At 42.1% G+C, this 26,483-nt stretch overlaps 1 protein-coding gene and 1 long non-coding RNA gene across 10 annotated transcripts in view; both read left to right on the top strand.

The window, feature by feature from the left end:
- Positions 1 to 26,483, top strand: part of LOC135749358 (NLR family CARD domain-containing protein 3-like) — a 220,381-nt gene that overhangs the window by 108,422 nt on the left and 85,476 nt on the right. For all 9 annotated transcript variants that reach the window (XM_073812154.1, XM_073812155.1, XM_073812152.1 and 6 more), the window contains one exon: positions 1,313 to 1,486. In XM_073812154.1, the coding sequence (XP_073668255.1) occupies positions 1,313 to 1,486 (174 nt within the window). The remainder of the gene's footprint in view (positions 1 to 1,312; positions 1,487 to 26,483) is intronic.
- On the top strand, positions 2,211 to 3,729 carry LOC135749374 (uncharacterized). Its single transcript, XR_010532356.2, has 2 exons — positions 2,211 to 3,325; positions 3,635 to 3,729. It is a non-coding gene; the product is annotated as an uncharacterized lncRNA (long non-coding RNA).

The following is a 26,483-nucleotide window of genomic DNA, read 5'->3' as shown; positions in this document are numbered from 1 at the left end:
AGAGAGGAAAAAGAGTGCTATATAGATAAATAGAAAAAGTTAGTACAAAAAGTGCAATACTTAAGTGCCCAGTCGGTGTCCCTGCTCGGTGGAGTCGCGCAGGTAGAGTCGATGGTCTTTACACTCTTCGGTCTTCACACGACGAGGGCTGCACGCGACCGCTGCCGCGGTGGACTGACTGTTTTTATAAGTGCTTCAAATGTGGGCTGAAACTCAGCAGGCCACGCCCGAAAACAACAACACGTTAATGGCCGAAACTACTACTGTATTTACTGTAATACACTAAAGCACGCGAGGACACGCGAGAACAAACGCGGATTGCAGCACGTGAGACAAAGGTAAACAAGAGAGCGTTTCTTAGCAACGACACTGCGCTAAAACTTCACAAGTCTCAAATCAAATACACTTACACGTTTCTGTGGACTCCTGTTGATAACTGCTTCACCTGAAGACTGAACTGTTTACTGCTGTTTAAATACTCTCCTGGCGTTGGCCACGCCCGAAAACAATCAACAACACGTTAATGGCCGAAACTACTACTGTATTTACTGTAATACACTAAAGCACGCGAGGACACGCGAGAACAAACGCGGATTGCAGCACGTGAGACAAAGGTAAACAAGAGAGCGTTTCTTAGCAACGACACTGCGCTAAAACTTCACAAGTCTCAAATCAAATACACTTACACGTTTCTGTGGACTCCTGTTGATAACTGCTTCACCCTTACCTTCACTTACTTATACAGCCTTATGTACCCTCTCGATCAGCGACGGCAGAACACAATCTAAGTAATTTAAGGAAGTGGCATATTTAAGGGATCATCAGATTTATTTTATTAAGTTGTCCAGGATTAAATATATCTGTTTGTGTTGGGCTACGTCCTGTAGAGTTCAGCTCTTAACAATAATAAAACACAACTGAACCTGAAGCTGATCAAGATCTTCAGGATTACTTGAAAATCACAGACACTGTCAGAAACTTCATGAAATTAACTTTAGTTATGTAGTCATGAATCAGGATTTGTTATTTTCCTGTGACATTAGAGTTGTCTTACTCTATACAACACTTGATTGAATAAAAGTTTTGTGTAGTGCAACGGGAGTCATTAATAATCTTCATCTGTTTTCATCCAACACAATAAAATGTTAAATATATCAAGTAAAGCTTAGATTTGAAAATTTTTAGAATAATAGTACATAATGGTAACATACACAACATGGGATTTAGATATTTTTCCTTAGATCACACAAACATTAATCCTGAAGTTTAGACAGAAATCTGAGAGATCATTCATGTTCTTCACTCTCTGTAGGCTGAATAACTGCAATATTACAGATGAAGGTTTTGTTGCTTTGGCTTCAGCTCTGAGATCAAACCCCTCACATCTGAGAGATCTGAATCTGAGCCGTAATAAACCAGGAGATTCAGGAGTGAAGCTGCTCTCTGATCTACTGAAGGATTCATGCTGTAAACTGGAGAAACTACAGTAAGTGTTATTATTTAAATTATTTTTCAAGTGTTTGTGAAGACAATAAATCTGTCAGTGATAATACTGATTTAAGATTAATATTTCTTAACTACATAAATAACTTCTTCAATAAAAGCTTTAACTGATTCAGTGACTTAATTTAGTTGATGGATTAAAAAGCATAATGAAAAATAATAAAATACATAATAACTTTTGTTATTTACTGAAAAGTGATGCAGGAAACACTTAATGTTAATAACTATATGTTAACTAAGCCATTATTAGAAAATAATTAAATACATAAAACACAAATTACTCTAGGGCTGTCAAAATTGCTCAAAAATGACGATTGAATATTCCCTCTAAAATTAACACTATTTATACGAACATCTGGTTGCGCATTTTGTCAAAAACGCGCATTACGTCAATAACAGGACAAATTAATACAAAGTGACATAACTACTTGTATAGGTAGTCTATTTAAGTTTCAGCAAGTTTCAGTAAATCAAGGGACATCAATAAAGGGAAATGTTACCTGCTCCATCCACGACACTGATCAGTCTCATGTCCTTACAAATGAACAAAATTAATTTCTCCGTTATGGTAAATGGACTGCATTTATATAGCACTTTTAACAGACCTATGGCCATCCAAACCGGTTTACAAGTTGCCTGCCTCACTCACTGCCCCATTCACTCACACATTCATACACTGACGGCGGTGTCAGCCATGCAAGGGGCCATCCAGCTCGTCGGGAGCAACTGGGGTTAGGTGTCTTGCTCAAGGACACCTCGACAATTGGTCAGGTGGAGCTGGGGATTGAACCACCAACCTTCCGGTTTGTAGACAACCTACATGAACCACTGAGCCACTGCCACCACACTATTGTTAAGTTAACTAGAAACACGAGACGGAACACATGTTTAACATATAAAAACAACACAACTTTACCTCCTGTTCGTTCACCATACAAAAGTGTCTGGATAAAACCCAGACCTTAAACATTTATTTATTTTACAGAACATCTCCCCTCTTAAATAAAGAAGCACCTTTTTTCCTCCAACTCTATGCTAAAGCAATAACTCAACACATTATATTCTCCTTATTTCAGAACTTTTCCTTTAACTTTTCCAACTTCTTAACCATTATTATATTTGATTCCCATGCCCAAACAAGACTTAACTGGATAGCAGGAGTTTGCCGTGAATATTCACTGAAAAACTGCTTTCTGGGATTGCAGTAACCGCAGCTCCCGTGTCCAGCTTAAAGGGACACTTCACCCATTTGCATTAAGCTTTGTATAGTTAGAACCAATGTTCCCTCTAAGCTGCGCGCTGTGCGCGGCCGCGCAGGCCAGCCAAAGTGGCCGCGCAATAGATTTGTCAGACCGCGCACATTTTTCAGACCGCACATAAACATTGATGCATTTGCTGTTGTAAAAGAATTAAGAGAGAGAGAAGGCGAGTGTTCTAGAAGGAGAAGAAACTTTCAACCAATCGCTGATCTTGCTACGGTGACAGACACTTTTATGAGCCAATGGTAGCAGCGCATTCAGTTCACACAGTGACGCTGCCAGCACGGACGAGCACAGAGTGAGAGCGAGCCAGATGAGCAGCTGCACGGGTCGATCTCAAGAAACTAAAATATTTATTAAGAGGAAAAAGTTCAGATTCAAAACAGTGATTTAAAACAAATTATTGGATTCCTGAAGTGATGCGATAACTTGGAAAAGCTGTCGCTAGAGTGAGGAGAGAGCAAAATAGAGAATTAGAACGGAGGCAGATGCAGAATCACAGAGCATCAAAACACTGCGAATGAACTTCTTCTTTTAAATAAGAAGTTAAAATGTATGCTTTGGTGAGTTATATTCTAAATATTAACTTGACATTGTGGCATAAGTGTTGCAAATTTGGCAGCAAACTATGAGTTTTATTAGTTTGTTTACATTGGCCGTTGGTATATAACGAACGAGCTGAAGCTATTTACATTTGAAAGTTAACAGTCAAGTAACGTAAATGTGATTAAAAAATAAAATTTTAAGTGTCAATATGTTCAATAAGTGTTGAAACCCTGAGTTAGGTTGTTATTTGAAATGTTTACATGATGCTTATTGATAAATCTGTTGAACTGAAGATTAATTACTGTTCTGCCTTGTGTTTTTACAAGGCTGGGTTTTTTTGTGAGAATTTCGAACATCTGTAAAGTTCTCCTGCTCCATCTTGGACACGCGAGACAATTAAGTGAAGGTGTATACAAAAAGGCGAGCCAACCAGAGCTGTGCTTTGAATTCATCAGAACTGGTAGGAGGGTATTTTTCCTTTTTGTTTCGGACAACTACTAGGACGTGAATTCGCTGAAACTTCATTTTCCGTATTTTCTTGGATTTTCTTTAAAGGACAGGACACTGACTTTGAACTGAACTATTTGAACTATATAAAGGAACAAACGGTCCTTTGAACCGAATCAATTGATTCATGAATTCAACCCAACAGAGTCATTTAAGTGAATCATGAATTTGGATTACAAACAAAATGAAACAGTGTTACACTTTTACAAGTATTTTATTTATTTATTTATTTGCACTGTAGTATATGAGAACTGATTTTCAGCTTGAGGTGAACGGTTCAATCTGCTAAACCCAGGTACCTGGTAAATTCAAAGAGAGTGTTAATTACATGTATTGGGATTTATACACAGGCCCACATTGAACATTATACGTGTGTATACACTAAACCCCGTTACACGCTACACTGTCATCTCTTTGAATCTCCTATGGTTAACGCAGGCTCGTGTTCATTTTCGGCAGGTCGTGTGGTTGCGAATTCCTCACAGTACTGAAATGTGTGCTCAGAAAAAAAATTATTTGCTCAGTGCTGAAAAAAATTAGAGGGAACATTGGTTAGAACCCCAGTCATGTTTTTGAATGGTCATGCATCATTTCCTCAGTTGCCGCTGAGACAGGAGAAATACAGATTTCAGTGTTGCACTTCCTTCTTTCAATGATGTAAAAATCATAATTTTGCATCATTGAATGAAGGAAGTCCAATATCTTTGTTAGGGAGTGAGACTACAAACACCCCTTTTCTCTGTCAAATAGGCACAAAATTCTAAATGTATGTTAAACCTCAACTACAAATATGACACACTTTCAATAAAGATTAATTTTTCTACGGGTGAAATGCTCCATTAAACTCAGTGTTTTGACCATTTAAAGGTGGAATACTTAGAATTCGCCACTAGATGGTGCCAAAACGGAAATAACAACAAATGATGTAGATTAATGACGCTCTGAAGCAGCGTGGAATTATGGGATTTGTAGTCTTTAACTCAACCGCTGATGACCATTAATCAGACGCGAACGAGAAATCACGTTGACAGATAAGGTAATCAAGTCTTATAAATGTTGCGTTTGATGACATTGTTTTATTTTAAAGGGCCCATGTCACAGGACTTTTTTAAGATGTCAAATAAATCTTTGGTGTCCCCAGAGCACATATGTGAAGTTTTAGCTCAAAATACCATATAAATAATTTATTATAACATGTTAAAATTGACACTTTGTAGGTGTGTGCAAAAATGTGCCGTTTTGGGTGTGTCCTTTAAAATGCACATGAGCAGATGAAGTGCAAACACTGATCACAATGATGGTGGTTTGTTGAAATTGAAACTCAATTGTTCTGTGAATTATTTTCTCTCTGCACTAAATGGCAGTGCTATGGTTGGATTAAGGGGTGGTATTATTATAATAAGAGCTCCTTATGACATCATAAGGAGAGCAAAATTTCAACGACCTATTTTTTCATGTGCTTGTAGAGAATGGTTTACCAAAACTAAGTTACTGGGTTGATCTTTTTCAAATTTTCTAGGTTGATAGCAGCACTAGGGACCCAATCATAACACTTAAACATGGAAAAAGTCTGATTTTCATGCCATGGCCCCTTTAATATAAAATTTTATATTTGATGTTCAAAATGAAATTGTTAGTCATAGATGTTACAGTATGAGTCCAAATTCGATGGTGTGTTAACCCAGAACAGAATTAAGTGTTCAAACTTACAATCTAAAATGGTAATGATGTAAAATTGTGATAGACTGTACAGTACCAAACTCTATTAGTAAGTGTCTTATTGGTGTACAACACCTCTTGATGTGCATATCGTCCGCGGGAAAACGCACTGATTACAATTTACACACTAATGTTGTGATCAATATAATAGCATACGATTTTTGAAGAGTAACAAATCATAACAACTCACCCACTGTGTAAAACAAACAATATCAGCATCTCTGTCTAGTTAACTGTTGTCGTGAAGCTCTCTCCATCAAGATAATGCAACACCAATATTGATCCTCATTCTTTTTCTCATCTTGTTCCAAACTCTTCTTGGGTCGTTTGGTTTACTCGCACGCTAACGGGAGCTGTCTTTGCTGACACAACCAGCGACAGACGGTAAAGAGTAATCTTAGTCCATAAACAAGCGCGTAGCCCGACAGGCGCTAACGCATAGTTCCGCATTTGTACACGACACTGTTGTCATGTGCTTTATACGTCAGTAATGGCGGTAACATAGGGTCACTTGGATATTAACATCATTAACAGGAAACTGCACTGCCCTGTTTCAGTGTTTTGAATGGCAATTTTCTCACGATTTATACGTAGTTGAGAACATTATAGATATTGATAGTAATCAGTTGGACAAAATATATAACACTGGCCTAGTGGTTTTTGGTTATTTTACTGCAAATGTTACAAATTGCACCTTTAATCTGACTAGTTCAATCAACTCACTTGTCTCTATTGAACTCACCTCTCCCAAGAAAGCAAAGTCTCTCATATCCTGCTCTTCTCTCTCCTGTGTGATATTATTAACCGTTCCAGCTGACCAACACTGATTTGCAAAATGTCCCTTTTTGTGGCATTTATGGCATTCCACTTCACGTGCAGGGCATTTTTTTCAATTGTTTCTCTTTGTATTTCCACATTTTCCACATCCCTAACCCCAGCTGCTCCCGACGAGCTGGATGGCGCCTTGCATGGCTGACACCGCCGCCGGTGTATGAATGTGTGAGTGAATGGGTGAATGTGAGGCAACATGTACAGCGCTTTGGATGGCCATAGGTCTGTTAAAAGCGCTATATAAATTCAGTCCATTAACCATTAACCATTACTGTCTTTATCCACTTTACTAGGTCCCCTTTGTTTTTGCCATCTCACTTTCTTTTGTGATTGTATTGGTTTTGAACTTAAAGCATGAACATCCCCTGCTACTTGAACTTCACGCAGAATGGGCTGCTGTCTCTTTACAGCTTCGCTTTGCCTCACTTTAGTCATAACTTTTTCCAGGGTGAGCTCAGGATGAAGTTGCAAACTTTCAGACAATCTGGCGTCCTGTATTTCAACAACAATTCTGTCTATTATCAAGTCGTCTCTTAAAGGGATAGTTCGGCCAAAAATGATATTAAACCCATGATTTACTCACCCCCAAGCTGTCCGAGTTGCATATGTCCATCGTTTTTCAGACAAACACATTTTCGGATATTTTAGAAAATGTTTTAGATCTTTCAGTTAATTAAAGGCTCTCTAAGCGAATCTGCGAGACGTTAGTTATTGTTGACGTTTGAAACTGTTTTCAAACAGACGGAGCGTAGCTAACTCCTCCCCCTCCCTTCCGTGCTTTCATGAACGCGCCCAACCCCCACCCCCAAATCCTTTTTGTCGTTTATTGGCTGGAATACTTTGTTTTGTTTTGTGATGCTAGGTTTGGCAACTTGTTGATATTGCCGTTTGTGAAGCCTGGGCTGTCTACAGAGATCGCGTTTTTTTACAGTTTGATCAGCGGACAGGCAGCAAGCAGATAGTGAGGAGATGTTTCCAGTATGTAACAAAAAATGTTTTATGTCTAAAACGCTTCAATTCGCTTAGAGCACCTTTAAATGTAATGTTACGGGATCCACCCATAGTCCACGACCTTCAAGTCCAAAAAAAGTGCGTCCATCCTTCACAAATTAAATCCAAACGACTCCAGGATGATAAACAAAGGTCTTCTGAGGGTAATCCGCGCGGTGTTGTTGTAGAAATATCCATATTTAAAACGTTATTAACGAAAATTAATACCTTCCGGTAGCGCCGGCATCTTAGACTCCTCTGTATTCAGGAGAGAGTATTAGCGTAGTGTACGCACTTTTCTTAGTGACGTATGACAAATTCGGAGGGTGGGGGCACAGAGCAGCAGCAGAGTTGCCTCCGTAGGCTGCGTAAGCTCTCATCCTGAACAGTTCTCACACGGCCATCCAACCACATGGAGAAGGGGCGGGACAAGTATCACAACAACCAACCGGCTCACAGCTCAAGTATCACAGCTAAAAAGCGCTCGGCTGAAAAAACAGCCGCGTTTAAAAGTTTTTTGTGTGCCATCCCTTAGACATACAAATTTTGCACATATTTTCATTTGCGCTACTACCCGCCCGCACAGTTAATTATCTGCCTGCGGCCCCGCCTGTGAATTTTAGGAATGTCACAATCCACCCGTCTAAGACACTTTTATGTGACCCATTGCGGGACGTACCAAGTAAACGTAGTCTGCAGGATGGAAAGTTTATAAAGAACAGGAAATTTGACCTAATTGATAAAGGACTTAAATCAGTGGCGCTGGGCATGGATAGAAGGAATAGGTAGAGACAGGCAGCATTTTAGTAGCTGGTGTAAGAAATTAAAAGAAGCACGTGCTTGCATTTCAAATGTTGTCTCACGATCTCAATATAAAGTTGCATTTGTGTCAAAATGTTTTGCTTGCATTATAATATTCTTTAATCACATGCTTTAACGCACGCATCCGCATGAACCAGATCTGACTTCATCCTGACGAACACACACATTTGCTGATGGTTTGTGAATCTGGTTTGCGTGTGTGTGTTAACGCATGAGAATAGTTTAATGACACACTCGTAGATCTGGTTTGCCTGCATGTGTGTGTGAAACATGTAGCTCTTTACCGTTATGCTTTGCCAAAAGAATAAAGCAAAAAACAAATGGACTTGACTTAATTCCTAGGTGTCTGAAAAGGCAAAGTCATATCATCATTTGAATTATGAACTTTAATGTTGCAGTATCCACTTCAAATTTAGGGTACAAAGGTTGCTTGGTGTTCAGTAATAAATAATAAATCTGTATTCAGGGCTCAAAATGAACTTTTTTATTTGGTAGCACTGGTGCTCCCAACTTTAAAGAGGTAGGAGCACCAGCTAAAATTAGGCGCATCCATCCAAAAATTAAAAAGCACCACAACTACACTGTATTTGATTTACAATCTTTTCTGGACGGCTGGAAAAAAAATGGCGGCGGCGGCGTGTGCCGCTGGTGGAGGTTCAGTGTGTCCCCGTACAGAACCTACAATTTATAAAACGGACAACGGGAAGGTGATAGTGAAGGATGAATTATTAAATTTCATCGTGGTTAAAATGAAGACACTAAGCCATGACGAAATTGTTTTGCTGACGACTAACAACTTTACGTCTGAGTGGATTGAGGAGTCCAAGCGGCTTCTGTTTGAAGTATGCCCGAATACCACGCTACGCTGTATTGGACATAAAGGCCCGCAGAAGGACGTGAATAATATCAAGGCCTGTCTGAAGGTGCTAAATGAGTGTGGTGAGAATATTCCACGGTTTGTCTCACATTACTTAGATGAACTGCCATCTGTTGGGTTTGGTAATATGGATGCCTCGGCATTGCTTAGCCAAGTGGAGCGGCTAAGTCAAGAAGTTTTTGGACTGAGGAGGGCATTGGAAGTACAGGCAGAAGTAAGTGAGAATTTGGGGGCAATTGTAGCTACCATGGATTGCCGTGTGACAATGGTGGAGGCGCAACGCACATCGGACAGCGAACGGGTAGAACTGCAACGCATGACGGACTGTGATCCTGGGACTGGTGCTGTCGTCCGAGGGGGGCTGCCGAGGCTGGCAGGCTCTGCTCGACAGGAGGAGCCCACAATGTCTCCCATTGGGAAGTTTTTACTCCAGGGTACGGACACCGTGATCGCCAGCACCTCACGTGGGGAGGTGATTGGGTTGGGGAGCTCCACGCAACAACAGGAGCCTTTGGATGTAGCGGTAACATTGCCACAATCACAACCACAGCCCTCACAGTGGAGTGTTGTTGTGAAGGAAGGTCGCAAGAACGCAGGGTCCCTTAAGGTAAACTTGCCACAGAAATCTCACAATAAGCAAGGACAATTTAAACGTGAACAGAGAAGCGCGGGGATAATTGGAACAGGTACCGAGAGTAACATTGGTGTGGTGAAAACGAAGTTGGTGAATGTATTTGCCACTAGGTTTTCTCCAACTCTGGGTGCTGACATGCTACGTGAATATCTAACTGAGAAATTGAAGAACAGAACGGTGACGTGTCGGAAGATAGAGACGGCCAGCAGCAGGTACTGCTCTTTTCATATTTCGGCGGAATGTAATAATGTTGCTGATATGTTTGATCCAAAACTCTGGCCCGAGGGGATTTATGTTCGCCGATATTATGAGAACCGTGGCCCCAATGTCATTGATAATAAGAGGGGGGGTGAGGTGTGCTGTGGCGCACCTGTTGCTCCACTTGGGAGCCAGTCGGCATAGCAGCTGCGATGTAAATAATTAACTTATATGGACATTTGTGTCGTGTCCTATAATGCGCGTGGACTGCGTGTTGGCCACAGTGAAACTGATAAATCACGCCGTATTGTTGTGGACAAATTGATGGAGAGATGTGACATTTTGTGTGTGCAGGAGACGTTCCTAGCTAAGCAAGAACTTGAAGGGCTAAATACTATGCATAAGGGTTTTTATGGTGCGGGTGAATCAACAACAGACCTAAGTGCTAAAGTTGTTCGGGGCCGAATTTCAGGTGGGGTAGCCACGATGTGGAATAAAAAATATGACCAGTTGGTTAAGTTTATAAGATTGGGAGTTGACTGGGTTATTGGGATTGAACTGGGTCTTAATGATAAAAAGATAATAATTTTAAATGTATATATGCCGTATGAATGTTTACAGAATGAGGATGAGTATCTCAGTAGATTGGCATTTATTATTTCTTTTATTCATGACAATTCTTCTGCCTGTATTTATGTTTTAGGTGATATGAATGCTGATGTAATGGATGATAATTCCTTATTTGGCAATCACTTATTGCAGTTTTGTTCAGACGGTGGGTTGGTTTTATCGAGTAAGGTATTATTGCCAAAAGATAGTTTTACCTATATTAGCGAGGCCTGGCATTCTACTTCATGGCTAGATCACTGCCTCAGTACAGCGGATGCACATGAATCCATCAGTAAGATTAAGATTGATTATGAATTGGCTACTACGGACCATATACCCCTTTTTTTAGTGGTAAACACAGGTAGTTTGCCAGTGTTGTTGCCTGTGGACAATGCTGCTGATGTAGGGAAGATAAGTTGGTCAAAACTTTCTAAGAAAGATCTGAATGATTATGTCAAACAGACTGATGCTTTGTTAGGTAGTATAATGGTCCCAAAAGATGCCTTATTATGTAGGGATATGAATTGTAAGAATATACAACATTTTAAGGATTTAAGTTTCCTGTATGATACAATTGTGGATTCTATTGTCATTTCAAGTCAGGCTCTAAATAAATCTGGGACAAAAGTAGGCTATGCTAAGCCTGGCTGGAAGGATCATGTAGAAGAGCTCCATTTGAAGGCCAGAAATGCTTTTTTGAAATGGGCTGAGTCAGGTAAAAGTAGGCATGGCACCTTGTTTGAGAATAAGAAACGCACTAATGCTAGATTTAAAGGTGCACTTCGATACATTAAACGGAATGAAAATACTATGAGGGCTGATTCACTGGCATGGAAGCTGCAAAGAAATAATTTTAATGACTTCTGGAAAGAAATAAAAGCTATCAACAATTGCAAAGCTTCTCTTCCAGCTAATATAGATGGTGTGAGTGGTCCTTATGAAATTTCACAGTTATGGCGAAAACATTATTGTGAACTGTTAAACTGTGTTAAAAGTAATGGGCTTACAGTGGATAATGTGGAGTATAATGATGATGTTGTGATAACTACAGCTGAAATTAATGAAGCAATGTTGAAATTAAAAGATAACAAGGCCTGTGGCCTGGATAACATTACAGCGGAACATCTTAAACTTGCCAGTAAGAAATTGAGTCCTCTGTTGACAATGTGCTATTCTGGTTTTTTTGTTCATGGAGAGTTACCTGGTTCTATGCTCTCGGTTGTGCTTGTACCTGTTATTAAAGATAAAGTGGGGAAGCTGAACAACTCAGATAATTACAGGCCAATAGCTTTGGCCAGTGTTATGTCCAAAGTGATGGAGACAGTTATTTTGAGTAGACTTGAAAGGTATGTCCATAATATTGATAACCAATTTGGTTTTAAAAAAAAGCATGGCACAGACTTATGTATTTTTGCACTAAAGGAAATTTTAGATATGTATAATAGACAAAATTCAACAATGTTCTTATGTTTTATTGATGCTTCTAAAGCATTTGATCGTGTTAATCATGAGAAATTGTTTTTAAAAATGTGTATTAATGGAGTACCTGGTTTTTTAATCAGAATTTTGGTATACTGGTATTACCATCAGACAATGAGTGTGAGATGGGGGACTATAATAACTGATGAATTTAAAGTGACCAATGGTATTCGCCAGGGCGGAATTCTGTCACCTTTTCTTCTTAATATGTATATGAATGACTTGTCTGTAAGCCTGAATGCATGTGGTACTTTTTGTAGAGTTGGTGATATACTAATCAATCATCTTATGTATGCTGATGACTTGGTCATTTTTAGCCCATATAGTGCTGGTTTACAACAGCTTTTAAGAATATGCACACAATATGGTGTTGATTTTGATATAAAATATAATGCAAAGAAGAGTAAAATTATGATCATTAGAAGTAGAGAGGATAGACAGTTGATATTTCCTGACTTCTATCTGTCTGGGAATGCACTTGGGGAGTGGACAGATATAACATACTTGGGTCATATTATTGTAAATGATCTGTCGGATGATAAGGATATATATAGGCAGCGCAGGAAGCTGTATGTACAAGCAAACATGTTGTGTCGCAAGTTCAGTATGTGCTCTGTACCTGTGAAGGTCTCACTTTTTAAAGCGTATTGTACACCTCTGTATACTGCTCATTTGTGGTGTCGATATAAGCAAGGCAGCATCAGACAACTTACAGTGGCTTATAATGACAGCATGAGGATGCTATTGAGAGCTCCAAGAAGCTCCAGTGCTAGCCATATGTTTGTTAATGTCGGGGTACCTACCTGTCCTGCACTTTTACGTAATCTGATGTATGGTTTTATGTGTAGGGTATCTGACATCTAGAATGATGTTATTGCTGTTTTGACTAACCCTGTACTAAGTACTGTCAGATTTTCGTCCAGACTGTGGAGACATTGGCGAACATGTCTGTATTGTAGATAATGTATGTTGTGGAAGGGTAGGTTTTGTATTGTATTATCTGAATGCCTTTGTAAATGTATATATTGTTATTTAGTATTTGTATTTTTACTGTATATGGACCCTCCTGGGTCTGAAATAAAGATTTCTCTCTGTGTATGTTAATAGATTTATTTTATTAAAAATAAAACACCACCACCGGGCTTTACACATCCTATGGCCAGCATATAAAATTTGGTCTTCTATTTCATTTATTTATTTATTTTTGCTGCATAGATTCCTAAATTAATACCCCAATGCTGTTGAAATAGTATAGCAGCAATAATAATTTAAAGGTGCCCTTCCTCTGTTGTTTTTATTGTTTTATACTGTTGTCTGAGGTCTACTCATGACGTTTGCATGGTTTTTACATCCAAAAACATCAAAAGCAATAAGTAATAGGCCATTTTGTACCCTGGTTTTGAGGCTGGTTAGAGAAATGATTCGTTTTGATGGGTGTGCCGCATTCACGATTTGGAAGTAAATGCCCACTTCTATGATTGGATAACAGTTTTTCGTAGTCAAACTAACTTTCAAATACTTATTTAATCTCATTTGTAATCAGTTTAATGTTAAGTGAGTGTTTTTGGACACAGTGTATTTCTTACACACAACACATATTTTATCATAAATAGATGGTGGGCCGAGGGGAAATTTCGTGTTATCAGACAATCTCTGGTGATGGATAACCCATTTTTTTATGTAACCGCTACACTTTTCAACAAAGCAAATAAAAATTGTTGCCACTTACATACTTTGCACATTACTATAATATCGATAACTTTCTCCAGGTTATTTTGCTGGCGACTAAAGCAAGCAGCTACGTTTGGGGTCCGAAGTTCGAGACGTATTTGTTGCCTTCATCCAATAGCGTGCTTGTTAACTTGTTAACTAATTTTAGCCACTAATGCAGTTTTAATATTCAGTTTGACACAAATGTGAATGCAGAGGTAACGTTTCCCATTCTTACTGTTTTTATTTTATGTTACCATCTTTTGTCATGTCCTGTCATTTCTTTGTCATCTTTAATAAATATACCGTTCTATTTTTTACACCATTCTGATTTCATACATTTGATCTATGTTATCGCTTGGAAACACAACGTAATAAAACGAGACAGACAATTCTTTTCCCTGTTTACTGGAAAGAAATGTAAAAAAAAATGAATTGCTGCATGCATGTATTTGAGGGTAGTGGACCCACCATTCCCTTCACAGGCACAAGTTGGGAGAAATTGATAAAATCAGTGTTTTTGTGGAAAGACCTTGAATGCAGAGGAAGCATTATACAAGAACAAGCAGTACAGGCATAACAGTAACAAAGCCAGGAACCTACAAACAAGTTAGTCAAACTAGCTAACACTAGCTACCACAGGCAGTGCTACAGCCATTTCACAAATATCACAAAGATAAAACGCGCACAAAGGAGAACAGAGGAAGTTTATATTGAAGAAACTGCAAAGGAAGGTTAGTATTATATTGTATAGACACGCAGTGGAGTAGACATTCAGAAAGTAGTATGGTTTACAGTAGTATACATTAAAATGACAAATGGTTTAAGATTATTATAACAGTTACATAGAAAATCGCTGGTGGATGGCGACAGATATATATAGATAGATATAGATATAGACATACATATATATATATATATATATATATATATATATATATATATATATATATATATATATACATATACATTGTTCCAATGTGGCTGGTAACCTTCTAAAGTTAAAGAGAAATTATGAGTGCCATTGAATGCAACAATGATTTGTTTTTTCTTTTGCGTACATGCGACAGTCCTGATAAACATGACAATGATGAAATAAGCTTTCTTCATTTCTCTGTCAATAGAAAAATAGGCTCCCCATTTTTTGCTGACATTTTTTGAAAGCCTGCTGTGTGCAAGAAGTGTGCAACACTTCTATACAATGTCCTTTGCTTAACCCACTATAAAACTACAGTGCAACAGGTACTGCAAAAGATTAAATATGTATTTAAAAATATTTAAGTATAATCTTCATCATACTTAACATTATTAACATGTTTGGAGGCATAAATGGCATAAAATGTTTGGTAATAATGACAGCAGAGAAATATTTTCTACACTATACAATGATAGCAATGATTAATAACTTATTTTTACAAGAATATTTTAAGAAACCAGTCTTTTTATGACTGATATACTAAATAATCTCAGTCATAGTTACTGCTAACTGTTATGTAAGTTAGTGTCCTAGATTTAAATATTAGTAATCTAAATATTAATTTCATATCTAAAAATCCAGAACAATATAACACATACATCTGTGGATTTTCTCAGCAATAATGCAGTTCTATAGACTTGACAAAAGGTTTTCATGAGATTTTTCCTCTAATGTTTGAGACCTGACAGGGTGAGGATGTAGTTTGTCTTACCTCCCTTAAACTCATCATCTCTCATTTCTGCTTCCCTTTCCCTGCTTTGCACATAACATTTCTGATGTCCATCTACAGAAGCCACTAATGATCGAGTCAAAATAAGATTTTATTATTATTTAGAAACGTACTTCTCGTCATGTTTTCGTAATTACTCACTCGCGTGGCGTCCCCTTTTGGATGCAGTTGCGCGCGCGTGGACATGGATACATGCGTGCACGCGTCAGTGCGACTGCTTCGTCGCTATTACAAGCGTAAATTGGGTAACTATATTGCATATAGATCTGCATTGCCGCTATTATCTTTGTAAAGGAATACACTAGTTAACTGCTAAAATTTAAACTTAAGATTTACACCTGGGCACAAAAGAATTACACTGGGGCATGTACACACACACACACACACACACACACACACACATTCTGGTTTCCATGTTTTGTGGGGACATTCCATAGACGTAATGTATTTTATACCACACAAACTGTATATTCTATTCCCCTTACCTGCCCCAATCCCTAACCACAACCATCACACAAAACTTTCTGTTCCCTTTCAGTCGGTCACTACGACGTCACGTCGTGACCGACGAATTGGGAACTCGCTTAGAGAGACCAATCTGCTTCGTATACTACTAAAACGCCAATGAACTTGGCATTGAGATATTTGCATAATGCTGGCGCCGCCCCGCCAGGTGCGTATATAAGCCACAGGTGCAAATATGGAAATTAGCTTTTTCGCTTCGAAAGCCGGCATTATCTGCTACTGAGAAGCTACTCTCTGCTCTTCTGGGAACGGTTGCTGAAGTTGATTGACAAGCAGTACTGACACAGCGGACGCTCGCAGTATTCCACTGCTCTGCATATTTTTTGTTTTGAGTTTAGTGTGTGCGTTGCCTCTCCCTGTGCGCATCATCAGCTGAGCACCTAAAGAGTGATTTCCCTAAAGAGTGATACGTGAGAGCTCTGTGTCTTTTTAAAGACAGCCACTCTCTCGTATATTCGGAGATCAGCGTCCTTTTCAGGATAGCTTTTCCTCCGTGCGATCTTGGATGCGAGAAGTACAGGGATTCCAGTGACGGTCACGAGCGCTGTCTTCGTGCTTGGGCATCGAGCACTCCGAGGCTGCGTTCGTGGAGAGCTTTTGTTCTCTCTGTGAGAGCATAACCCTCTTGGATTGCGGAGACGACTGTCGTTTCTATGGGAACGACGTCCGCGCCTTTGCAGTGCTGAACGCCGTCATGGTGCGGCTGTCAAGCGCTCGCAGGACGCTCTTCGCATCACTACGCTGAGTAGGACGGAGGATGCGTCCTTCACCTACCGGCCTTCTCATCCTCAGCCGGTTGAGGCTCCGGTGGAGACTGCAGAGCCGTGTTCTGCGATTTCTGCCGAATCCATTGGACCTCCTTCTGGTCCCGTCACTTCTGCAGCATCAGAGGGGTGCCCATTTTTTCCCTCTGAGGCGGAGTCGTCCCGGAGATGGCGGCCGTGCCCGCTCGAGCGGCGGAAACGGTAGAGTTGGAGGGGTTAATCCCTCTCCGCCCGAACCGTCCCGCCCACATGATTGGTACTTCGGAGCTGCCCGGGCCTCTACGGTCCTCACCTCCTGTGCCTGCCTTTCCCGACGGCACGAAGAGCTGACGTGATTTGCGGCCGTCTCGGCCGTTCAGCTTTCACCCCTCATCTCCCTCACTAACGGAGCCGCTAAGGGGGGATCCCTTCAGTGGAGCGAGGGGTTGCGATGCAGCTGCGTTCCTGGAGGGACCACCCAACCCTTCCCTCCCGTGTTTGTATAGACAGTCGTCCGGTTACGGGCGCTGCCCATCAGGCATGCGGAGACGCGGCTTCAGCCCTGCACGCATTAACGTACTGCAGGTTCACCAAGCGAAGGCTTTAGAGATATACGAGGGAAGCCGCGACCTTCAGTCGTGCGATGTCCACCACAGTGTTCAAGATCGCCACCTTTGGCTATGTCTGGCTTATATGACGGAACAACTTCATGAATGCTCCTGTCTCACAGACCGGCCTCTTCGGCGAGCCCGGGGAGTCGTACAGCTCCGCTGCGCAGACTGAGGCGATCTCCTAGGTCGTGCCCCGGCGGATGAGAGCGGCCCTTGGTCCACCAACGCCGGCTCCTCAGTCTGCCTCTCGCCGTCGGCGTCCTGCGGCGGCCACCTCTGTTCTCCTCCTCGGACCCCATCTCGGCAGCGCAGGGGAACCGGTCGTCAGCAGCTCGCCCCGCCCGCTTAGCCGCTTCCCGTGAAAATCGGGAGTTTAAGTGGCCAGAGACGGGCGACCCGGAGTGGCAGAGGATCACTCTTCAGGAGACAGTGATTCGCTCCTTCCCCCGGTAGAGGGTCGGGTGGAAAATCCTTGGTTTGCATATGTTCCACCGGCTGTCCAGCCGGTACCCACTAACCACACATAAGGGTGCATTCCTCTTTCCTCTCCAGGTCTCCGGAGGATCGAGAGAGCCGTGGGCGTACACCTGCTCACTCTACCTCTCCTCTATCGCCAGCGGGTGTCCTGAGGAGTCCGAGCTCTCCACTGAGGAGACCGGACCACCAGCACCCTCATCGGAGTCTGCGCTCTCCGCAGAGGAGACCAGACGACCGTCACCCTCAGCGGGCTCAGGTCAGTGTCACACACACACACATACTGTAGATGTTTATGCTGTCACGGCAGACGCACCGGCAGTCTCACCTGTCTCGCTTCGCTGCCCCACCGCGGGTACTTCAGTAGTGTCGTTAATTCTCCTCGTACGGTCCCGGGATGCTTCGCTTCAGTTCCCAGCCCGTCTCGTTGGGTTTTACGCACTATCCGCCTCGGTTACGTAATACAATTACCGGCACTCCCCCAAATTCTCGGGCATTCGTTTCACTATAGCGAAAGCGTCCGATGCACATGTACTGCGTGCAAAAGTCGATGTCCTGCTGGCGAAGGACATTTCGAGCCGGTCCCTCTTACCGAGAATGATGATAAGGTTTTTCCAGCCTTTATCTCATAATACCCAAAATACGCGGTGGGTTACGACCGATTTATTTACGCTCCGGCTCTACAAGTGTGATCCTTTAGGATGATACGCCGAGGCTCGTATTTCAATATTCAAATCGGTTTGCAGCCTTAGACCTGTAGACGTGTACTTTGTGTCCATCTCCCCTCGCCTAGACCGTTTTTCGCTCTGCGTTCGTGGGGTGGGCATATTAATAAGTACACCATTCAAGCTGTCTCTCTCTCCCCGTGTCTCCATGAAAGTGCTAGTCATGGCATTAAAATCTCCGAGAGAGAGAGCATTGTTCGCATTCTGCTTATATTTACGTCAACTATAATGGCTCGTTCTTGAACGTGCGCGAACACAGAGATTTAATGCTTCAGCATCTCGCTCGTTTAAGTTATCAGGTCAGCTGGGAAAAGAGCAACTTTGCCCCGTGCAGAGGATCCTTTTCTCAGTATGGAAATAGACTCGATCGATTTATTGGCGTGTTTTACAAGAGCGCACAACCAGCCAGTTCTGACTTGCCTCGGTTTAATTCGAGGGAAGTACGCGGTCCCTCTGAAACAATTTCAGAAGCTCCTGGACATATGACAGCATGCTGTGTGACACTGCTCGAGCTGCTTCATATGAGACCGCTTCAGCATTGGTTTTACGATCGAGTCTCGAGGAGAGCGTGGCGCAACGGCATACACTGTGTAACCATTACACCTGCGTGTCATTTCAATTTTACCCCGTGGCAGACCCAGCATTTCTGATAGCAAGATATGCCCCTGAGTCGGGTCTCCTGGCATTCTGTAGCACATACAATGCCCCCAGCACGGGATGAGCAGCCACGTATGACGGGCTTGCAGTCTCAGGGGTGTGCATAGCACCCCAACTGCCGCGAGCGGTGCGCTGTATATCTGGGACTTGTACGCTCCGCTATGGAGATGCGAGGGAAGGATGTATTAGCCGACACCGACAACATTGCGACTGTTGCGTTATTTACCGTTAAGGCAGTTTTTGCGCTCTCGTCACCTGTCGCATCTTGCTCGTCATCTCCTCCTTTGGAGTCAGAAGCATCTGAGGTCCCTTCGTGCCATTTACATCCCGGGTTCGCTCAATACAGCGGCAGACGCGCTTTCCCGAGCTGCGCGCCCCGGTGAATGGCGACTCCACCCCCAGACGGTCCAGCTAATTTGGAAGAAGTTTGGTCGTGCGCAGATATATCTGTTTGCGTCGCCGGACGATACCCACTGTCGCCGGTTTTTATTCACTAACCGAGGGCAGCCTCGGCGTGGATGCGTTGGCACACAGCTGGCCGCGGGGGACGCGAAGATACGCATTCACTCCAGTAAGCTTAATTGCACAGACTCTGTGCAAAGTCAGGCAGGACGAGGAGAGCCTTTCGTTAGTCGCCCCATACTGGACGACCAGGAATTGGTTTTCAGACTTAACGCTCCTCGCGACAGCCCCTCCCTGCGAATTCCCCTAGGAAGGACTTTCTTTCTTTAGGAAGGGGCACATTATGGCACCCGCGCCCCGACCTGTGGGATCTCCATGTATGGTCGTTGAGTGCGCGCAAGGTTTAGGTGATTTATCGCAAGCGGTATCTAACACCATCGACGCGGTACGAGCACCGTCCACAAGACGGGCTTACGCGCTTAAATGAAACCCTTTTCGTCACCTGGTGCTCTTCGCAACGCGAGGACCCCAGAGAATGCTTAACATTGTGCTTTTATATATCCTCAACATAGGTTAGATGGTAGGCTGTCACCCTCCACCATTAAAGTTGATATCGCCGCTATTTCTGCTCATCACTCGCTTATTAACGGCAGATCATTCGGCCAGCATGATTTGGTTATTAGATTTTAAGAGGCGCTCGCAGGCTAAACCCCTCGCGCCCTCCCTCTATTCCTCCTGAGACCTGTCCATGGTGCTGAAGCCCTACAGGTCCCCCGTTCGATCCTTTGCAGTCTGCGAGTCTGAAGTTTTTGTCAATGAAAACTCTGACCCTGCTAGCATTGGTCTCCGTGAAGAGAGTAAGGAATTTACATGCATTCTCTGTTGACGATTCGTGCCTTCAGTTTGGTCCTGCTGTCTCACTGAGACCCAGACCAGGCTACGTGCCCAAAGTTCCCACCACTCCCTTCAGAGATAAGGTGGTGAGCTTGAAAGCGCTGCCCCCCGGAGGAGGGCAGACCCAACCATGGCTTTATTTTGCCCCGTACGAGCGTTACGCATCTACGTGGATCGCACACAAAGCCTTAGGACCTCAGATCAGCTCTTTGTTTGTTATGGTGGTCAGCAGAGAGGGAAAGCTGTCACTAAGCAGAGGATGTCTCATTGGATAGTTGATACTATCGCCCTTGCTTATAATCTGCAGGGCATTCCTTGTCCATTTAATTTGAGAGCTCACTCTACTAGAAGTGTTGCCTCATTTTGGGCATTCGCTCGTGGTTCCTCGCTAACAGACATCTGCAGAGCTGCTGGTTGGGCGATACCTAATACGTTCATTAGATTTTAGTGTTCGTGTCGAGCCTGTCTCCTCTCGTGCCCTTTCCTCGTTAGGGGAAGCACAGAGAACAGGCTCGCAGGTCGGCTTGCAGCCTCCGACTGCTGCTCCAAACTGAGCTCAGTATGGAAGGCCATCGAGGCAAAAACGCGTAATATTTTGTTTTGCCTTCCTCCGCTGCCTTGGCAGCCTGATGTTGCGGAGCATCCGCTGCCAGCCTCTCACTAGCTGCATCCTCGCGAACCTGTGTTTGGCTCGGGCATCCACATTGCGTCCCACCGGGTTCCTTTGTGAGTATTTTCCGTGGGGTTAATCCTACTAGCCCACGTTTCCCTCAGCAGAGCACTGCTTTGCTTACACAGCCACGGCTGTCATTATACCTCAACTACGGTTGACTTTCGCCCACCAATAGCCCTTAACGGGGCGGTGGCTTCCCTAGCGTTCCTATACCGCTCAGATAGGGCGCTTCCCAGTCGCTGGCACTACTGTGGGGTTAAAGGAACATCTAGTGCCCGGCCTTCTGCCTTAAAACCTAATTCTCCTTATCCTTAAGTGGAACCGGAGGGCTTTACGCAGTCACTGGAAGAGGTCAGCCCTCAGTGGCGTTTTGGTAGGGATTCCCAATTCGTCGGTCACGACGTGACGTCGTAGTGACCGACTGAAAGGGAACGTCTCGGTTACGTATGTGGCCCTCGTTCCCTGAAGGAAGGGAGCGGAGACGTCACGTCACGTCCCGTCGCCACAGGGCTGCTCCCTGCTGTTTATCGGCCGGTCACACTTTCCGGCTTTCTCAGCGAAATGAAGCTAATTTCCATATTTGCACCTGTGGCTTATATACGCACCTGGCGGGGCGGCGCCAGCATTATGCAAATATCTCAATGCCAAGTTCATTGGCGTTTTAGTAGAGTACGAAGCAGATTGGTCTCTCTAAGCGAGTTCCCAATTCGTCGGTCACGACGTGACGTCTCCGTTCCCTTCCTTCAGGGAACGAGGGTTACATACGTAACCGAGACGATACTTCACATTCTCAATAAACATCATTCTGTTTGATTTATAAGCATGTTTCCTCATGGGGACATCAAAATGTCCCCACAAGGTCACAAAAACACTGGTATTCCTATCTTTATGGGGACAATTGGTCCCCACAACGTGATAATTACCAGGTACACACACACACACACACACACACACACACACACACACACACACACACACACACACACACACACATGTGCAGTGTAGTAAAAGTATAATAGTACAAATGTAGATGCAGTGTATTAATAGTAATATAATAAAAACAATTAAAATTTACCTTTTCAATTATGGCATTATTATCATCAACAAGACCTTTGCATGGGAACTGGTGTACGCACAAATTGGGACTGGAAATGTGTGTACACCAGTTTCCATGTAAATGTTGTGATCTACAAAAAAACCTAACTTAATGGGAGAATGGGCTTGCAGGGTGGGACCTGAGGATGATTCATGTATGAACACTTGCAGATGATTTTTGATTTATAAAGGGAACAGTGCTTTGTTTTAGAAGTCTTAATATTTTTTTGACGTATGCCATTTTTGGCTTTTGTGTTTACGTAGACTTTTAGTAAGGATCATACGCACAGTTTTATAAATGAGACTCCTAAACGATGTGAAACTGGTTTATTACCTTTGTTAAGGGAACAGGTGGAACCAATATATCTAGCATGAGTTTTCCACTGCTGAAAGTTACAAACCATTTTTCTTCAATCAGTGATGTGCAAAACCTAAACCTATTGTTTTGCACTTTCTTAGTGGTAGAGGCAGAGGATGGCGAGGCAACGCCAGTAAAAACACAGGCTCTGAGGTCTTAAGCCCATGGTCTTTACACGTCCAAGCAGGCCCCACACCTGCTTCCAGTACAATGCATTATCTGCAAACATGAGAAGTATAAGGTTCAGAAAAACAGCAGGAAAGGGGTTAAAATAATATGAACACAGTTTAAAACAAGGTATCACTTCACCTGCCCTTACAAAAATGAACCATAGTTTTACTACAGTTAAAATAAAATTAGTTGCTGTAGTAAAACCATGGTAACCACAAAATAACTATTGTTTTGACAACTATGGTTTTCAAAAACCATAGTTAAATTGTGGTTTTGCTGATAGTAATCAATACAACAAAAACCTTTGGTACTACACTTTTACCACAATAAAACCATGGTTAATTTTCGTAAGGGTGCTATCGAGATTATACCCGGTACCTCACCACACAAAAACACGAGAACATAAACTAACATATAAGCAAATGGGTACAAGGCGAGCACTTCTGCAAAACAGTCATTGAGGAGAGGCTGTTAACAACGTGAACTTCAACTGTCAAAGCTAAATTTACTTTTCAAAAAAAAAAAAAACTGCGGAAGAAACAGATGGAGTGAACATTGGACACTTCCGGCAAGATGGCGCTCTGAGCAGCAAAACTTTTCGGAGCTCTTCAATCGATCCCTCAAAAATAATTTTAAAAAGCTAGAAGTCTTGTTTGTTTACTTCAAAATAAATATAGGTGTTTTAGAATAAATACATACAATTGCTTCTTTCTCGATGAACAACTTGGAGCATAGTTATACAAGCGACAAAACGATCAACATGAACAAACGCTGTGCCCCACCAGCTACGCCGGACAAACTACAAAATATGAAAAAAAACAGAGAGGAGGATATCGCTACTAATACAAAAATACTGGAAGTTGTTAACAAGTTGGCAGACAGATTTGACATCCAAGAGAAAAGGATGGAAGATCTCTCCCGTAAAATGGAGGAGAATTCCAGCTTGATTGCCGTGATGAGAGAAGAGGTAACAGACTACAAAAACAAAACAGTGGACTTAGAACGGCAAGTCGGCAAACTGCATGACGAAGTGAAAGCCTTGACAGAAAAGTGTAATGAGCAGGAAAGATACAAACGGAGATGGAACTTACGTATCAAAGGCCTAAAAGAAAAGGAGCGAGAGGATGTCAGGGCAACGGTGATTTCTCTCCTCTCAAGAATCGCGCCGGGAGTACCGTGGAACGTAGATGACATGGTGAACACTGTTCATCGTATTGGTAGGAAGGAGCAGAATCGTATGAGGCAAGTCATCATCCAGTTTGTTAAACGGGAGTGCAGAAATGAGATCTGGAGGCTTTCCAAAGAGTGTGATGTATGCAAACAGGCTGGTGTTCGATTTGCAGAAGATTTAACCAAGGAAGACAAGATGGCTCGGGAGATATTGTGGCCAAAGATCAAAGAGGCAAGAGATCAGAAGAAAAGGGCATATTTTCGAGGGCCTTTTGGGTTCATAGAAAATATACAGATTTTCCCATAACAATATAAAGTGTGTTTGAAATATTCTAAGGAATTTATTATTGTGAACAAACGAGACACTTGAAGTTATGTTCAGAGGGACTAATGTGACGTTAATTTATTCGCATATTTGTTGTGGTGTGTTAGCTTGTTCTAGCTAATTGTAATACTACTTATTTCCATGTTTACGTTTTGTTCTAAGTTTTCTTTTATTTCGTTAAATACCAGGGGGCTTAAAGACAGTATTAAGAGAAAGGCTATCTTTTTATTCTGTAAAAGGCAACAGGCACAATGTATTTTTTTGCAAGAGACTCATTCACACACAGAAGATTCAGTTTTTTGGAGAAACCAATGGGGGGATACCATTTTGTTTTGCCATGGAACTAATAGATCTGCTGGCGTAGCCATATGTTTGAACAATTGCCCCGGAAAAGTTGTTGAAGTAAAAAGAGATAAAGATGGACACTGGATTGCTGCAGTTTTGATTGCTGAAGGAACTCCAATGATTTTGCTGAACATTTATGGTTATAATGCACAATCGAGGAACAAAATATTGCTTGAACAAATTTCAGAAACTATAAGTGAGTTGAAAGCACTTTTCCCAACTGATAATATTTTAGTTGGTGGAGACTTTAATTGTGTCCCTGATGAATGGATGGATAGATTCCCATCAAGGTATGTTGATTATGAATACAATCAAAATATTACCAATTTTTGTGTTAACAATTCCCTATTAGATGTTTGGAGACATGTTAACCCTGAATTAAGACAATATTCATGGATTAGACCCAATGGGAGTTGTAAATCAAGAATAGATTTCTGGTTAATATCACAGGAACTTTTGAGATATGTTTCACAAGCTAAAATTTCTGCTGCTCCTGTTACTGATCATTGTATAGTTATATCACACTGATGCCTGATACAGGTATAATATGTAGAGAAAAATATTGGAAGTTTAATGCAAATTTTCTAAATGATGAGCAATTTTGTAATATGATAAGAAAAATCTTGCATTCAATCAAAACAAATGAAGAGATTGACTCATGTGGAAAGAAGTGGGAGTTTTTTAAATATAAAGTAAGGAAGTACTCAATTGATTATGGTAAAAAAATGTGTAAAAAGCAGAAAGAATTAGAAAGACAGCTTATAGAAAATATTAATGATTGCTGTAAGAAGGATCTGTCATTAGATATTAATAAGGAAGAAATGATTAGATTGCAATCTAAATTAGATGATTTGTACCTGAAAAAGGCACGAGGGGCATATATACGATCCAGAGCAAAATGGATTGAAGATGGCGAGAAAAACAGCTCTTAATTTGGTAGATTAGAAAAAACAAGACAAGAAAGAAATGCAATTACTTCTTTAAATATAAATAATAAAATAGTAACTGATCCAAAAGAAATAGATAATTGTCATGATTTCGGTCTTATTGGCCGCTTTGTCTTTGTTTCACCATGTGTTGTGTTGTGTTTATGTTTTGACAGCTCCACACGTGCGCGCCTTCCACCTGGTGACCTCATTATCTCCGACTCTTCTCACCGGCGTCCCACACCTGATCCATATTAATTGCCCATACGGTTTGATTTAAATTCCCCTCGTTTCCTCTGTTCCTTGCAAGTTCGTCTTAGTATGTTCATGCCCGCTAGCCTGGCTAGTTCTAATCCTGTTCGTGTCGAGTGTCTGTGTGTAGTTTTGTCTGGATCATTTACCGTGCTCTCTGCTGCCTTATCTCTTCAGATTCCCCGCCCCGCTGTCAGTTTCTCCCGAGTGGTGTGTTCCCCGCCAAGCCTCTGTTAACACTCTGTCTGTGGATTCTCTGAGCGCCAGACTACATCTAGCGCTGTCCAGCTGCAGTGCGCTCTGCGCGTAATCCTGCATAAGACTCGGACTACTGCTGTGCGCTGTCCAGCACATACTCTGCTGAAGACTCTGACCGCCTCTCTCTCTCTCTCTCGCCGTGCCCCGCCTGGAACTCTCTCTCTGCCCCGTGTCGGGTTGTTTCGAGTGTGGACGGATGGTGGATGTCCTACAGCCCTGCTGGGTTTTCCACTTCGAGTGCTTGCCTTTACATGAAGACATAGAGTGTTTTTGCCATACATATTTACATTTTACATGAAGACATAGAGTGTTATCTCCTATACATACCTGCCATTTGTGAACCTTATTAAAAACCCTCTGCATTGGGATTCCTGACTTTTGTGGTTCCTGACAGGACGAACTTGCCAAGATGGATCCCGCGGAGGTTGATGCTCTCCGGTCAGCGCTCGCCCAGCAGGGTTCATGGTTAGGACAACACTCGGCTCACCT

Source organism: Paramisgurnus dabryanus, chromosome 16 (assembly GCF_030506205.2).
Source record: "Paramisgurnus dabryanus chromosome 16, PD_genome_1.1, whole genome shotgun sequence".
In the NCBI taxonomy this organism is placed as follows: Eukaryota; Metazoa; Chordata; class Actinopteri; order Cypriniformes; family Cobitidae; genus Paramisgurnus; species Paramisgurnus dabryanus.
The sequence above is the reverse complement of the archived record's forward strand: the minus strand, read 5'-3'. Positions and strand labels throughout refer to the sequence as shown.